The sequence below is a fragment of the Astatotilapia calliptera genome, chromosome 2 (assembly GCF_900246225.1).
Source record: "Astatotilapia calliptera chromosome 2, fAstCal1.2, whole genome shotgun sequence".
Taxonomy (NCBI): domain Eukaryota; kingdom Metazoa; phylum Chordata; class Actinopteri; order Cichliformes; family Cichlidae; genus Astatotilapia; species Astatotilapia calliptera.
The window spans coordinates 37,537,833-37,550,738 of record NC_039303.1 but is presented as its reverse complement, the minus strand read 5'-3'; the positions used below and the strand labels follow the sequence as shown (position 1 = coordinate 37,550,738).

Sequence of the window (12,906 nt, the reverse complement as noted above, 5' to 3'; positions counted from 1 at the left end):
TTCCGAGGGTATCCTTTGTAAAAGATTAATAAAAGTAACAACATGCACAAAGTAACACATATTGCTTTGTAGTGAATTACACCATGAAGCAGAAGGAGCTTAGAAAAACAAGTGGAAGGAGTCAAGATTTTATTCAGCGGAAGACCTCAGTGCGAACTGTGAGGAGGCGCTATCTAACCTCTGAAGTGGCTGCAAATTTTACCAAGGTTTTAGTCAAATGCCCCCCTGTGATTTTACCTGCATCCTGCGATTTGATTTTTAGTTATTTTAACAGCAAACTGAAGAAAAGCCTTGACTGCGTTGCTCCACTCACCACCAAAAAGATTAACGTAAAACATGCATCACCCTGGAGAAACGAAGAAGTCAAAAAACTCAAAAGAAATTGCAGGGCAGCAGAAAGGAGATGGAGGAAAAATAAAAATAATATCAACCATCAAATATTTTCCGAGCAACTTAAAGTGTACAATAATACATTAAGGAAGTCAAGAAATTCATACTTCGCCAAAATAATCAGTATTAACAAAAATAATCCCAAGGTCCTCTTTTCCACCATAGATCATTTATTTAACCCTGATTTTAAAAGCTCCAAAAGAACCCCCACAGACTCGCTCTGTGAGCAGTTTGCAGACCACTTCAGGGGAAAGATCAGCGCCATCAGATCTGATATTTTATCTAATCGCGATATGATTGTAAACACATCTGAGGGCTCGATTGTACCTGAGGAGACACTGGACAGCTTTGTCCTGGTTAATGCTGAGAACTTTCAGAAGGTTTTCTCCACAGTGAGACCCACCACATGTCTTTTAGATCCAATTCCTTCTTCACTCTTTTAAAACACTTTATGTATTTTTTGAGGCTGAGCTTTTATACATGATGAATTGCTCTCTTCAGTTGGGTGTCTTCCCTGCTGCCTTTAAAACGGCGGTGGTGAGGCCCCTTCTGAAGAAGAGCAATTTGGATTGTAATGATTTTAATAACTACAGACCTGTATCCAACTTACCATTTTTAAGTAAAGTCTTAGAAAAACTTGTTTTTACTCAGATTACTGATTTTCTGAATGATAGACAGATCCTGGAGATATTCCAGTCTGGATTTAGGGTGAACCACAGCACAGAGACGGCTCTCCTAAAGGTTTTAAATGATCTTAGATGTAACTGGGACGCCCAAAAGCTCTCAGTCCTGGTGCTACTGGATCTAAGCGCAGCCTTTGATACAGTAGACCACGCTATTCTTTTAAACAGACTAAAACACATGGTGGGCCTCTCTGGTGCTGTACACAACTGGTTCACTTCCTATCTCTCTGACAGAACTTTTATGGTGAGTATGGATACATGCTCCTCTAAGATCCATAAAATGACATGTGGTGTGCCTCAAGGGTCGGTTCTAGGCCCTGTACTTTTTAATTTGTATATGTTGCCTCTCGGCGGTGTCATCAGGAGGCATGGAGTGAACTTCCACAGTTACGCTGATGACACGCAGCTGTACATCTCCGTGTCTCCTGATGACACCAGACCAATGGATGCCCTTTTTAACTGTATCTTGGATATAAGATCTTGGATGGCAGAAAACTTTTTTACAGCTTAACCAGGACAAAACTGAAGTTTTAATTGTCGGTCCTGAGGCTCAGAGAGAGAAACTCTTGTCTAAATTAGAGGCATTTTCACTATGTCCTTCGCTACAAGTGAAAAACCTGGGTGTTATTTTTGACTCTGAGCTTGGTTTTATCCCACATGTTAAACATGTAACCAAAATTGGATTTTATCATCTAAAAAATATAGCCAGAGTCCGCCCTATTCTCTCTCGGGCCAACACGGAGATGCTGATGCATGCCTTTATTACCAGTCGCATTGATTACTGCCCTGCTCTCTGGTCTTCCTAAGAAGAATATTTCAACTTTACAACTCTTGCAAAACTCGGCAGCTCGTGTGCTGACGAAGACCAGAGGGCGGGCCCACATTACACCGGTTTTAGAATCGCTGCACTGGCTCCCCGTGTGTTTCAGGATCGATTTTAAAGTTCTTTTATTGGTTTTTAAATGTCTTAATGGTCTTGGGCCTTCTTATTTTTTTACCATACGAACCCTCGCGGACCCTGAGGTCCTCTGGTACTGGCCTTTTGATTGTCCCTAAAGTCAGGACACATACTCACGGAGAGGCAGCTTTTCAGTGGTATGGTCCTCGTCTGTGGAACAGCCTGCCGGAGGAGCTCAGGGCCGCAGAGAACGTACATGTTTTTAAGAACAGGCTCAAGACCCACCTTTTTAATTTAGCTTTTACTTAGCATTTATTTATTTTTTATGCTTATTTATTCTATCCTGTTATTCTATTATTAATTTAGGATTTACCTAATATTTTTTGATTTTATTCTTATTCATTTTTTAATCTTCTTACTCTATTTATATTTATATTGTATCCTGTTCTTATTTATTTTATCATTTTACCCTGTATATATCGTATTGCGTCATATCTCCAGTGTTTCCTCGGAGGGCGCTCTCTGCACCGGGGCTGTTATTGACCGTGGCTGCTGGGTCTCTGGGGTCCTCTCAGCCTGGTTGGGGGGCTCCTTGGCTTCCCTCCTGCTGTGTGCCCAGCCCGGAGGCTGCGGTCTGTGACCGGCTCCCGGTGCAGACGGCTCTCTGTTATAATGTTTCCTCACTTGGCTCATGCGAGCCCAGCCCAATTTTTACTCTTTAAGTGTGCGCGTGTGTGTATGTGTGTGTGGGTGGGGGTGGGGGGATATATGTGTATTGAGAGTGTGGGGAGTGAGTTGGAGGGTGGGGTGGGCTGCTTTTAACTATGTAAAGCACTTTGTGCTACATTTTTTCTGTATGAAAAGTGCTTTATAAATAAAGATTGATTGATTGATTGAAGATATACGGTGGTATTTTACAGTGATCAAAAACCTTAAGAATCAGCTTTAGGTTTTCTCTATTTAATTAATCAAAACTTGAGGTTATTTATCTAGAAATTTTGACTTTCTCTGAAATGGCTTTAAAGTACTTGTCTGTCTTCCTCCCCTCACCCTCAACTGTTGTGATAAATGGCTAATTTATATAACTACTGTTGTGATTCAGCACTGTATACAGAAAATTAATTGGGAGGGGGGGGGTGATTATTAGGCGTCTCAAAATTTATTCCTAGTTGTAAGTAACTTAAAGTTGAGCTGCTCAATAAGTCAAAGTTTTAAGACTCATCAAAATGTTGACTTGGCTATGACAGGCACTTTTAAGCCACAAACAAGCTTCCATACAACCTAATGACAATTAAAATGTGCGACATTTTCATTATATTTCCATATGTGAGAAAATGTCAGAAAAACATTTGCACATGTATGTTATAAAATGGGGAAATACTACTGAAGCGTAGAGCTGCCACCCAGGCAAAAGAAAAATACAAGTGTATCACGTTATAACGTGAAAGGTTTATTGTTCTAACAAGATACTTTTCCTGTTTGTACAATATACTTTTCACGTTTGAACAACATAATATCACGTTATTACAATATACATAATTATCACGTTCGTACAATATAAATATTATATTGTACGAACGTGATGATTATGTTCGTACAATATAATAGGAGATAAGATGTACCACAATGTAAGGAGTGCTCTGACACGTTGATAAATATGTTTTTTTTCCTTTCTCGCAGTCGATTAGATGAGATGATAAGGCTGTATGAAAAAATGTTCCTATTAAGTTTTGAACTGAACTGCCAGTAGCTTTTGGTGTACAATTCAAACACTGCAGATGTATTTGCTAAAAACAAACACAAATAATCTGTCACTAGAACAAACAAACAAAAAAGAATGACCATTCATATAAGGAAGGAATCAATTATCACGTTCGTACAATATAAATATTATATTGTACGAATGTGATGATTATGTATATTGTAATAACGTGATATTATGTTGTTCAAACGTGAAAAGTATATTGTACAAACAGGAAAAGTATCTTGTTAGAACAATAAACCTTTCACGTTATAACGTGATACACTTGTATTTTTCTTTTGCCTGGGTGGCAGCTCTATGCTTCCGTAAAATACAGCTGTAAATCATGACATTATGTTGGGTTCATTCGTTCCACGCTCACCCTGTTGACACTGGGTTGCGCATGAATCCAATCATCGCATTTCGCGCCATTCCTGACAAACGGGGCGGAAGTTCGCACAGTCAGGTGACACCAGACTGCCCGCAGTTTTCGCGCCACCACCGAATCCCGCCTCTCCCCGCCGAAAGAAGCGACTCTATTGGCTGAGGGAGACGTCAGACTCGCGCCACTTCTTGTACAGAGATAGGGGAGAAGCGCTGGCTGCTAGTGAATAAGTGTCCGGTGTTAGTGAATTTTTTTTTTTAAAAAGACCGAGCTTTGAGATAAATTGCGTTTCTCCCCTCGCGTTTTTGGAAGTAAGTTATCTTAACTGAAGCGCAATACCTGCAATCATGGCTCGCAAGGATTACGAAGCAGAGAAAGGTAATGTTTCATCTTTAACGTCATGGCAGCAACAGGTTGGCCGTTTTAGTCAACTTTTTACCAAATGACTTCTAAAATCCCACACGAAACCTTGGTGAACGTATATCACGGGGTGTACTGGCTATGAAGTTGGATATAATATAAAATTTGATTTCATGTGCGAAAGCGCAACATTACCGCTTCGTTTCATTACTAACTCAACTTGAAAGAAAACAATGATAGAAAATAAATGAGTGCTTGCACATGGTGTCAAGAAACGCGCGACACACGGGAGCAGTGTTAAGAATAAGTTGCACAAACTTGTGTGAACATTAGCTATCCTCTTGATAACGACTTCGGTACTCTGTGTGTGTGTGTGTGCGCGCGCGCGACCGACAGAGGCTGTTGGCTCCACGGTGACCCGGATGGATCCTTAAACAAAGGAGCAGGCGCCACTGTGCAGCAGCAAGCACATGTCTCAACAGTTACACGAGCTGTTCGACTAAAGATAATCATTAATGTCGCGAAGTTTTTCATTTTTAATGTGTAACATTTAAAGTCAAAGATAAAGCACTAGGCTGAAAAGTTGATCATCGTTTCAGATAACTTTATAAAGGCCACTCAAATGCTAGCTAAGTTCATATCAAACGCGAGCGCAACCTTAACATTTAATGGTACACAATGGCAGTAAGTTAACCCCTACTTCGCTTTTTAATAACTGAATTTTATAATGTCCACATTTAGAGTTTAGTTGAGGTGTTTAAACGTCTTCAAATCGGGTTAACTAGTAACCGCGAGCTAGCTGCTGTCAGTTAACCTGTTAACGTGCTGTTCTGTGTTTAGCACGTTTACGCTGAGGGTCACTATGTATATATATTTCTAAAAACGTAAGAAGACTCTAAATGATTGTTTACTTTGGGTAAACAAACTTTATTTCTGTTACACAAACATCTAAAAGGGCAGGGTTTTACTAAAAATCGACCATTATAACAACACCATCAACGTTACGTTACGGTAAGTTTAAATTTGCAGCGGTGCTTGAGGCACTCTAAAGGTCCGAATAAACTTCACAAACACCCGAGTCATCATTCGTGAATCTAACCGACCGCTTAAAGGCTGAAGTTTGTGGTGCATGAACCATCGATAGCATTAAGAAAGCTACTTCCACCGCCAAGAGATTAAGAGCAATAAGCTCGCAGTGATGGGGCTGCCTGCGCCTTGTGTTCAGTACACCCCGGCTAACCCTAGGCTAACATTAGAAGATGGCTGGCTGTGGTTTGAAAACAACAGCCGGGACTGTTTTTAAGAGCGGAGGGATGGCGGAGGGATACCGCGAGTGACTGGGCACAAAAAGCCATGTGCTGCTTTGTTTACAATAACATCCTCGAAGAGAGAAATAAAAAAAGCAGAGGTGCGGATTTGCTGCTACCGCGTCAAAGTAAGTGGAGTATTTTATTTATCACGGCCAAGAGTAGTTTCGTTTCTCGAAGCGCTGAATTAAATATTGTTAACAGTTGTGGCTCTTTCGAGAAGTGGGGGATATTTTCCAAAAAAAAAAAAATGGACCCTGAACTGAGCGCGCCTGTTGTTGTATTTACATTATTGCCCAGAAGCTATCTGCTGCGTGTCGCCAGTTATTTCGCTCTAAAACTATTATGTGGAAACGTCAGAGCGGAGTTGGCATCATGTAACACATCAGTGGCAGTTTGTGCTTTACTGTAAGGCAGTAGTGACTCATCGAGATTACAGGATGCCATGTTACTCAACAAAGGGGGTCGTCGCAGGACAACAAATTAGCTCACAGTGTGTAGGCCCATTGCCGGTGGTGTTAATCAACAATTTAAACAGATTTTAAGCTCAGAAATAAGATTTATTGTTTAAAGGGAACTAAAGTAAACAGCCTTTTCTTTGTGTGTGTGTGTGTGTGTGTGTGTGTGTGTGTGTGTGTGTGTGTGTGTGTGTGTGTGTGTGTGTGTGTGGCTAACAATCAATCTCCACCTAGTGTTTGCTGCATGTGGCCTGTCTGGGTTTTTTTGTTTGTTTGTTTTCTCGTCTCCCTCCTGTTAAATTGTACTGAAGGTATTTTTTGGTTGTTTTGCAGAAAAATGCAAAAGGTTCCTGCAGGAATTTTACACAGAGGATGACAACGGGAAGAAGCTGTTCAAGTATGGAGCCCAACTTGTGAGTATACTACAGAAATAATGAGTATAGATTTAGTTTTCAGAGTTGGTTCATTGCAGATTTTTGATATTATTGCCCTTAAAAGAAAAAGTACAAATCTGGTGTGCTAATGAGCGCTGATGCGTCACTGGTCAGTGAATAAAACATTTTAGCTACACTGTTCTTTGACACCATTTGTTGTCTTTACAAGCAGACATTTATGATTTGACAAAATCATAAATGTAAATGTTTATTTGAACTAGTTATTTTTGTTATAAGTAGAATAGTTTTGGGTGGATTGCATTAAAATGTAAAAGTGAAAGCAAAACTAAATGGCTCTTAATCAAGCTTCCATGTGAAAGATGGAAAAAGGCTCTTACCTATTTACGAAATGCATAATTCCCTTTTTGCTTCTAAATGTAGATGAAGGTGTGTTTGGCGTTAGTAGTAGCTGCAAAGATGGTTGTGTAATTGTTGGGTGATCATCTAATTAATTGCAGGTGGCGCTGGCCCACAGGGAGCGGGTGGCTCTTTTTGTGGATCTGGATGATGTGGCTGAAGAAGACCCCGAGCTGGTCGAGAGCATCTGTGAGAATGCTAAACGTTACACAGCGCTGTTTGCTGATGCTGTCCACGAGCTGCTGCCAGAGTACAAGGAAAGAGATGTATGTTGATCAGTTTAAGAAGTGCCAAAAATGAATTGCTATTGTGATTTTTGCCCAGGATTAATGCGTCTATTTTTTATTTTATTTTTTTTTAAATACATAGATTATTGCCAAAGATTCTCTGGATGTGTACATTGAGCACAGGCTGATGATGGAACAAAGGGGTCGTGACCCTGCAGATACAAGAGACCCTCGTAATCAATACCCGCCTGAACTCATGAGGAGATTGTAAGTTGAATCGGATTCAGAGCTGAGCTTTTACTGCATGTCTTTATTTGTCCTTTGATTATACAACTGTGAACTTCTTCCCACAGCGAGCTTTACTTTAAAGCTCCAAGCACCTCTAAACCCAAAGTGGTGCGTGATATTCGAGCCGACAGCATCGGTCACCTGGTTGCAGTTCGGGGTATTGTGACTCGAGCGACTGAGGTCAAACCGATGATGGCCGTGGCTACATACACATGTGACCAGTGTGGCGCTGAGACCTACCAACCAGTAAGACGGTTTTTAATCATCTATACCATAGGTGTCGAATCCATACCAAATTACTATCAGAGCTGGCCTACTGGTATTACACAGCTAATGTATATATTGTTTAGTATTAAGCTTTGCTTGTTCCATATTCAGTTTTTCAGCAAAACGTGTTTTAGTCCATAAGAAAAGATTCATTCTTATATCTGGAGGAACAAATATATTTCAATAAATATTAACGTTAGCCCGCGACTTGGTTCCAGTTTTGAATTTTGGCCCACTGTGTGTTTGAGTTTGACACCCCTGATCTATACATCTATATGCTTTCACAGGAACAAAGTTTTTCATCGTATCCTCTCGTTTTCCTTCAGATCCAGTCTCCTTCCTTCATGCCGCTTGTTATGTGTCCCAGCCAAGAGTGTGTCACCAACAAATCTGGAGGGCGACTGTACTTGCAGACGAGAGGCTCCAAATTCATCAAGTTCCAGGAACTGCGTATTCAGGAACACGTAAGAAACTCCCAAACTTGTTATGTTTGTATTCAGTTGTTTTGGTTAACATTAGCTCACAAGTTTTGTCTGGTATTACACAGAGTGACCAAGTACCTGTTGGAAACATCCCAAGGAGCATGACGGTGTACGTGCGTGGCGAAAACACACGTCTTGCCCAGCCAGGAGACCACGTAGCCATCACAGGAATCTTCCTCCCTCTGCTGCGCACAGGCTTCAGTCAGGCTGTTCAGGTATAATCTGCTTGTCAAAGTACACATGGGCTACTGCAATAATCTCATCTCCAGAAAGAAACTGAAATGTATTGTGGTTTTGCTCTTTTCAGGGTCTCCTGTCAGAAACCTATCTGGAGTGTCACAGCATTACACTCATGAACAAGACTGAGGATGATGAACTAGGTAACGAGGAGCTGACCGATGAGGAGTTGCGAAGCATCACAGGTCTGTTTGTTGGACATCACTACAATAGGAACACATAAACTGAGACCTTGGTCTTTAGTGTCTGAGGTGAATTTTTTTTCTTTATAGATGAAGGATTTTATGAGAAGCTAGCTGGCTCCATAGCGCCAGAGATCTATGGACACGAAGATGTGAAGAAGGCTTTGCTGCTGTTGCTGGTTGGAGGAGTGGAACAGGCTCCCAAAGGCATGAAAATCAGAGGTGAGGACAAACAAGATTATAACGGCAGAATCCTTTTCTTCTGTTTCATCATATTGTAACATAGCTTTCTAATACTAATTTGAATGTATAATTTTAATATAATTTATGCTCCTTTATCACGCTGGCACAAGACCAAACTTTTTTATTCCATAGGTACATTTCTTTGAAGTTGTTTTTCCTCATTAAATGTTGTAATCACTGCAGTGCTCTTACTCCGTTGTCTCTTCTTCCTCAAGGCAACATTAATATCTGCCTGATGGGAGATCCAGGAGTCGCCAAGTCCCAGCTGCTGTCCTACATTGATCGTCTGGCTCCTCGAAGTGAGTCCTGTTTGTTGTCCCCTATCTGGTTTAATGCTTTATCTAGTATGGCGTTTACTTTCCATTAGGTCCTACACTGTGACGGCTTAACTTCTGGTGGGATAGTTTGATTAGAGCACTCACTTTTTGTTTTAATGCAAAGTTTTGAATGCCAACAGCCTGTCATATAATTGGAAGTTTTATTCTGAGTGAAGCTTGAAGTAGTAACCGTTTGATCAACAGCTAATTGTAGCTTTTTCTTGTTCCCTGTCTGCTGTTCAGGCCAGTACACAACAGGTCGTGGTTCATCTGGGGTCGGTCTGACTGCGGCAGTGATGCGTGACCCCCTAACCGGTGAGATGACTCTAGAAGGAGGAGCCTTAGTTCTGGCTGACCTGGGCATCTGCTGCATTGATGAGTTTGATAAGATGGCGGATGCAGATCGAACCGCCATCCATGAAGTCATGGAACAACAGACCATCTCCATTGCTAAGGTATCCTTAATTACTGCCAGTACTCGGGGGGGGGAAGAGTATTAGGGGAAGTATCTGGAAACATTCAATGCCTGTTTAACATCCACACTCAAGTTTATTTAATCTCCCTTCCAGGCTGGCATCATGACCTCCCTCAACGCCCGCTGCTCTATTCTAGCAGCAGCTAACCCCGCCTATGGCCGCTACAATCCCCGGAAGAGCATCGAGCAGAACATTCAGCTGCCAGCTGCTCTGCTCTCCCGTTTCGACTTGCTGTGGCTCATCCAGGACAAACCAGATGCTGATGCTGACCTGCGTCTGGCCCAGCACATCACCTACGTGCACCAGCACTCCCGCCAACCGCCCTCACACTTCACCCCTATTGACATGAAACTGATGAGGTGAGAATTTGCATGTTTAAAAATGAACACATGAAGGTTATTGTTGTAGCTCAGATAATTTACTTCAAATAGGTCTGCGTAATAGGCAATATTAACTAATGACAAATGTAATTTCCATCAGGCGTTATATATCTCTGTGCAAGAAGCGGCAGCCTGTGGTGCCCGAGTCACTGGCCGATTACATCACTGCTGCTTACGTGGAAATGAGAAAAGAGGCTCGGGTCAGCAAAGACACCACCTTCACCTCTGCTCGTACGCTCCTCTCCATCCTGCGCCTCTCCACTGCACTGGTAAGAATTCCACATCCACTTGAGTAGTAGTGGGTGGCTGGAAACATTTAGAGGCCAATCTCACTGATTGAACTCCTGCAGGAGGGTTATAATTTTGTCAGACATTTGTTTTAAGAAGTGAAACAGGGTTACAATTGTTTTTCATCAAACTTCAGTGGAACTTACATTTGCAGACAAGTGTCGTATGGGGTTCGGTTGCACAACTTTTGTGGAGCTTTTAATGGAATTAAATTGTCTTGATCGATCGTCCAGTGTGGGATAAAGTGCTTACAGTGCAGGTAGTGATGATAATCTGGCCTACTGCATTGTGAGCACTTCTTTCCCACGCTGGACAAAAATCTCTGACTGCCAAAACCAGTCCCAGTAGCAAAAACGCTACACCCACTCACAACATGAATATTATTAAAAAAGCTTGAATTAAGTCTGTCTTGTATCATCTCTGCCTCTGGTTGTCAAAAGTGCTGTTTGTGCAGGTAGCAGTCATCCACCTACTGCAAAACCAGCACTTCAGGTTAACAGGTAGGCAATATGCTGCACACAGATGTCCACAAGGGGGCAAAACACAGCCACAAGCAGTATTGGTGCCACAGCTGCACATCAGCTTATTTGTGTGTTTTCAGATGACTCATTTGGTATTTTCCTCTTCATGACCACGAGGGAGCTGCTTTAATGTCTTTGCTGATCCTGGCCAGCTTTGCAGGGTGGGCAGTCAGCCTGTGTGCATAAGGACCAGCTGTGCAAACCCATGCAAAACTGACCATGGCCAGGACTGTCATCAGTGTATTCTACAAAAATCCCAAATTGATCATAACAGTATTCAGATGGGATCTTTTGTGTGCTGTTTTGATTTCATGCTATAGAGAGACTAGCTGGTGTTGAGAGGCGGAGACTTGGGCAATTGCCGGGCATCCCAGAGGGCATTGCACTTGTCTCGGTCTGACAGTGCCGGCACAGCGCAGCCTAAGTTGAGATGGATATTGTAGGATTATTTTTAACTCTTATTCGTGCATTCACTCAAACTACAGTCTTAGCATTATCTTCACCTTTAACTCCCTACTTCAGGCTCGACTTCGCATGATGGACACCGTAGAGAAGGAAGATGTAAACGAGGCCATGAGGCTGATGGAGATGTCCAAGGATTCATTACAGGCTGACAAATCCAGCACCACAAGGTTAGAGCTAAAAACCAGGCCTGTTTTTTAAATATGGCTTTCAGTGAGCTCAGACTAACATGACTGGATGTCATCTGATTCAGAGCTGTTTTATGAGTTTCTTGCATGTCCTGAAGGAAGCTGTAAAACTTGCTTGATTTTTATGGAGCTCTGTTCACACGACAGCATGTTCAAAACGAGCAGGAAATGTAGTTTGTGCATTCGTACGTGTACATGTAGTATGTTTACATGCCTTACTTTGTGCCATTTCTGAGTAGGTTTATTCAAAATTCCTTGAGGCTTTAAAGTTAACTTTTTTTTTTTTAATATCTGCTTTCTCATCTGCAGGACGCAGCGACCGGCCGACGTCATCTTCTCTCTGGTGCGCGAGCTCGCCGCAGAGGGCCGTGGAGCCGGTGGGTTGGTTCGCATGGCTGAAGCAGAGCAACGTTGCGTCTCTCGTGGCTTCACGCCCGCCCAGTTCCAGGAGGCCTTGGAGGAGTACGAAGAGCTGAACGTGTGGCAGGTCAACCAGGCCCGCACGCGCATCACTTTCGTCTGAACAACCCGGGACACGCCTTCATGCACATTTTGTTTCAGTCACCTGAGGGAGGGTGGGGGACTCTTTGTTGTGGGTTTTCTACAGACTTGTAATGAGGTTAAGCATTTTGTAAGTCCAGCAGATGGAAGATTCTTTTTAAATATGACTCTTATTGCGAGAATTCCAGCTAATTGAAACCCAGAACTCCCGAAGAATCCTGTTAACAGTACCTTGCTTGTAAATATGTACGTCAGAAGTTAGTATTGTGAAGTATTTCCTGTGGTTTGGCTGCAAGCATCCGTTTAACATTGAGCATTTCTGTACATTTTATACTTGATGATGCAAATCAGACAAATTTATATTGAGCCTTGTATTGTGAGAGTTAAAATAAAATGATGGTTCAATACTCTGCCTGGTGCCGAGTCTTCTGTGCACATAATGTGGGATGAAGAAATGTGTATGAACACCTGGTTTCACAGTGGGGACGCCTCGCTAATCCTTTGAGTAACGCCTGCCCACAGAACATACAGGTCTGCAAGTCACAATTTTCATGTTGAAAGACAAAACCCGCACGACTTTGGGTTTGTGAGTCACTGAACCAAAGATTTCAAAAGGCTTGGATATTCAGAAAAGGCAACAAATGTTTAATGCTGCCAAATCTAGCTTTCAAAACCGCAAGCTTCCAGCTGTATGATGAATGATCCTGTAACCCACTAACACATTGTATGCACTGTCTCGGTAGAGTAACTAGTAATCATGTGTCACCTAAATGTTTTGGTCTACTGATGACATGTATCTAAATAATTGCATCTAATACAGCAAGAAGCTAAAAC

General features: G+C 42.1%; 1 protein-coding gene across 3 annotated transcripts; it reads left to right on the top strand.

The window, feature by feature from the left end:
• The first annotated feature begins 4,221 nt into the window (after positions 1–4,221).
• Positions 4,222–12,482, top strand: mcm7 (minichromosome maintenance complex component 7). Of its 3 annotated transcripts, none has more exons than XM_026146987.1 (15): positions 4,222–4,475; positions 6,556–6,635; positions 7,115–7,279; positions 7,383–7,507; positions 7,594–7,774; positions 8,122–8,259; positions 8,343–8,492; positions 8,585–8,699; positions 8,787–8,918; positions 9,155–9,238; positions 9,500–9,711; positions 9,826–10,091; positions 10,213–10,381; positions 11,444–11,553; positions 11,881–12,482. In XM_026146987.1, exons 1-15 carry the CDS (start codon positions 4,445–4,447, stop codon positions 12,092–12,094), a joined length of 2,172 nt encoding a protein of 723 aa, XP_026002772.1. In that variant the 5' UTR covers positions 4,222–4,444; the 3' UTR covers positions 12,095–12,482. The 3 variants fall into 3 exon arrangements, with proteins under 3 accessions (XP_026002772.1, XP_026002781.1, XP_026002763.1); XM_026146996.1 differs by lacking the exon at positions 4,222–4,475 and adding an exon at positions 5,030–5,141; XM_026146978.1 differs by lacking the exon at positions 4,222–4,475 and adding an exon at positions 5,794–5,892.
• Positions 12,483–12,906: the final 424 nt, after the last annotated feature.

Bases quoted from the DNA above. Each gene is read 5' to 3' on its own strand.
- mcm7 (XM_026146978.1), top strand. From the start codon at position 5,811: ATGTGCTGCTTTGTTTACAATAACATCCTCGAAGAGAGAAATAAAAAA. The intron at 8,260-8,342 runs GTAAGAAACTCC...GGTATTACACAG, and splicing joins AACTGCGTATTCAGGAACAC to AGTGACCAAGTACCTGTTGG. The intron at 9,239-9,499 runs GTGAGTCCTGTT...TCTGCTGTTCAG, and splicing joins TGATCGTCTGGCTCCTCGAA to GCCAGTACACAACAGGTCGT.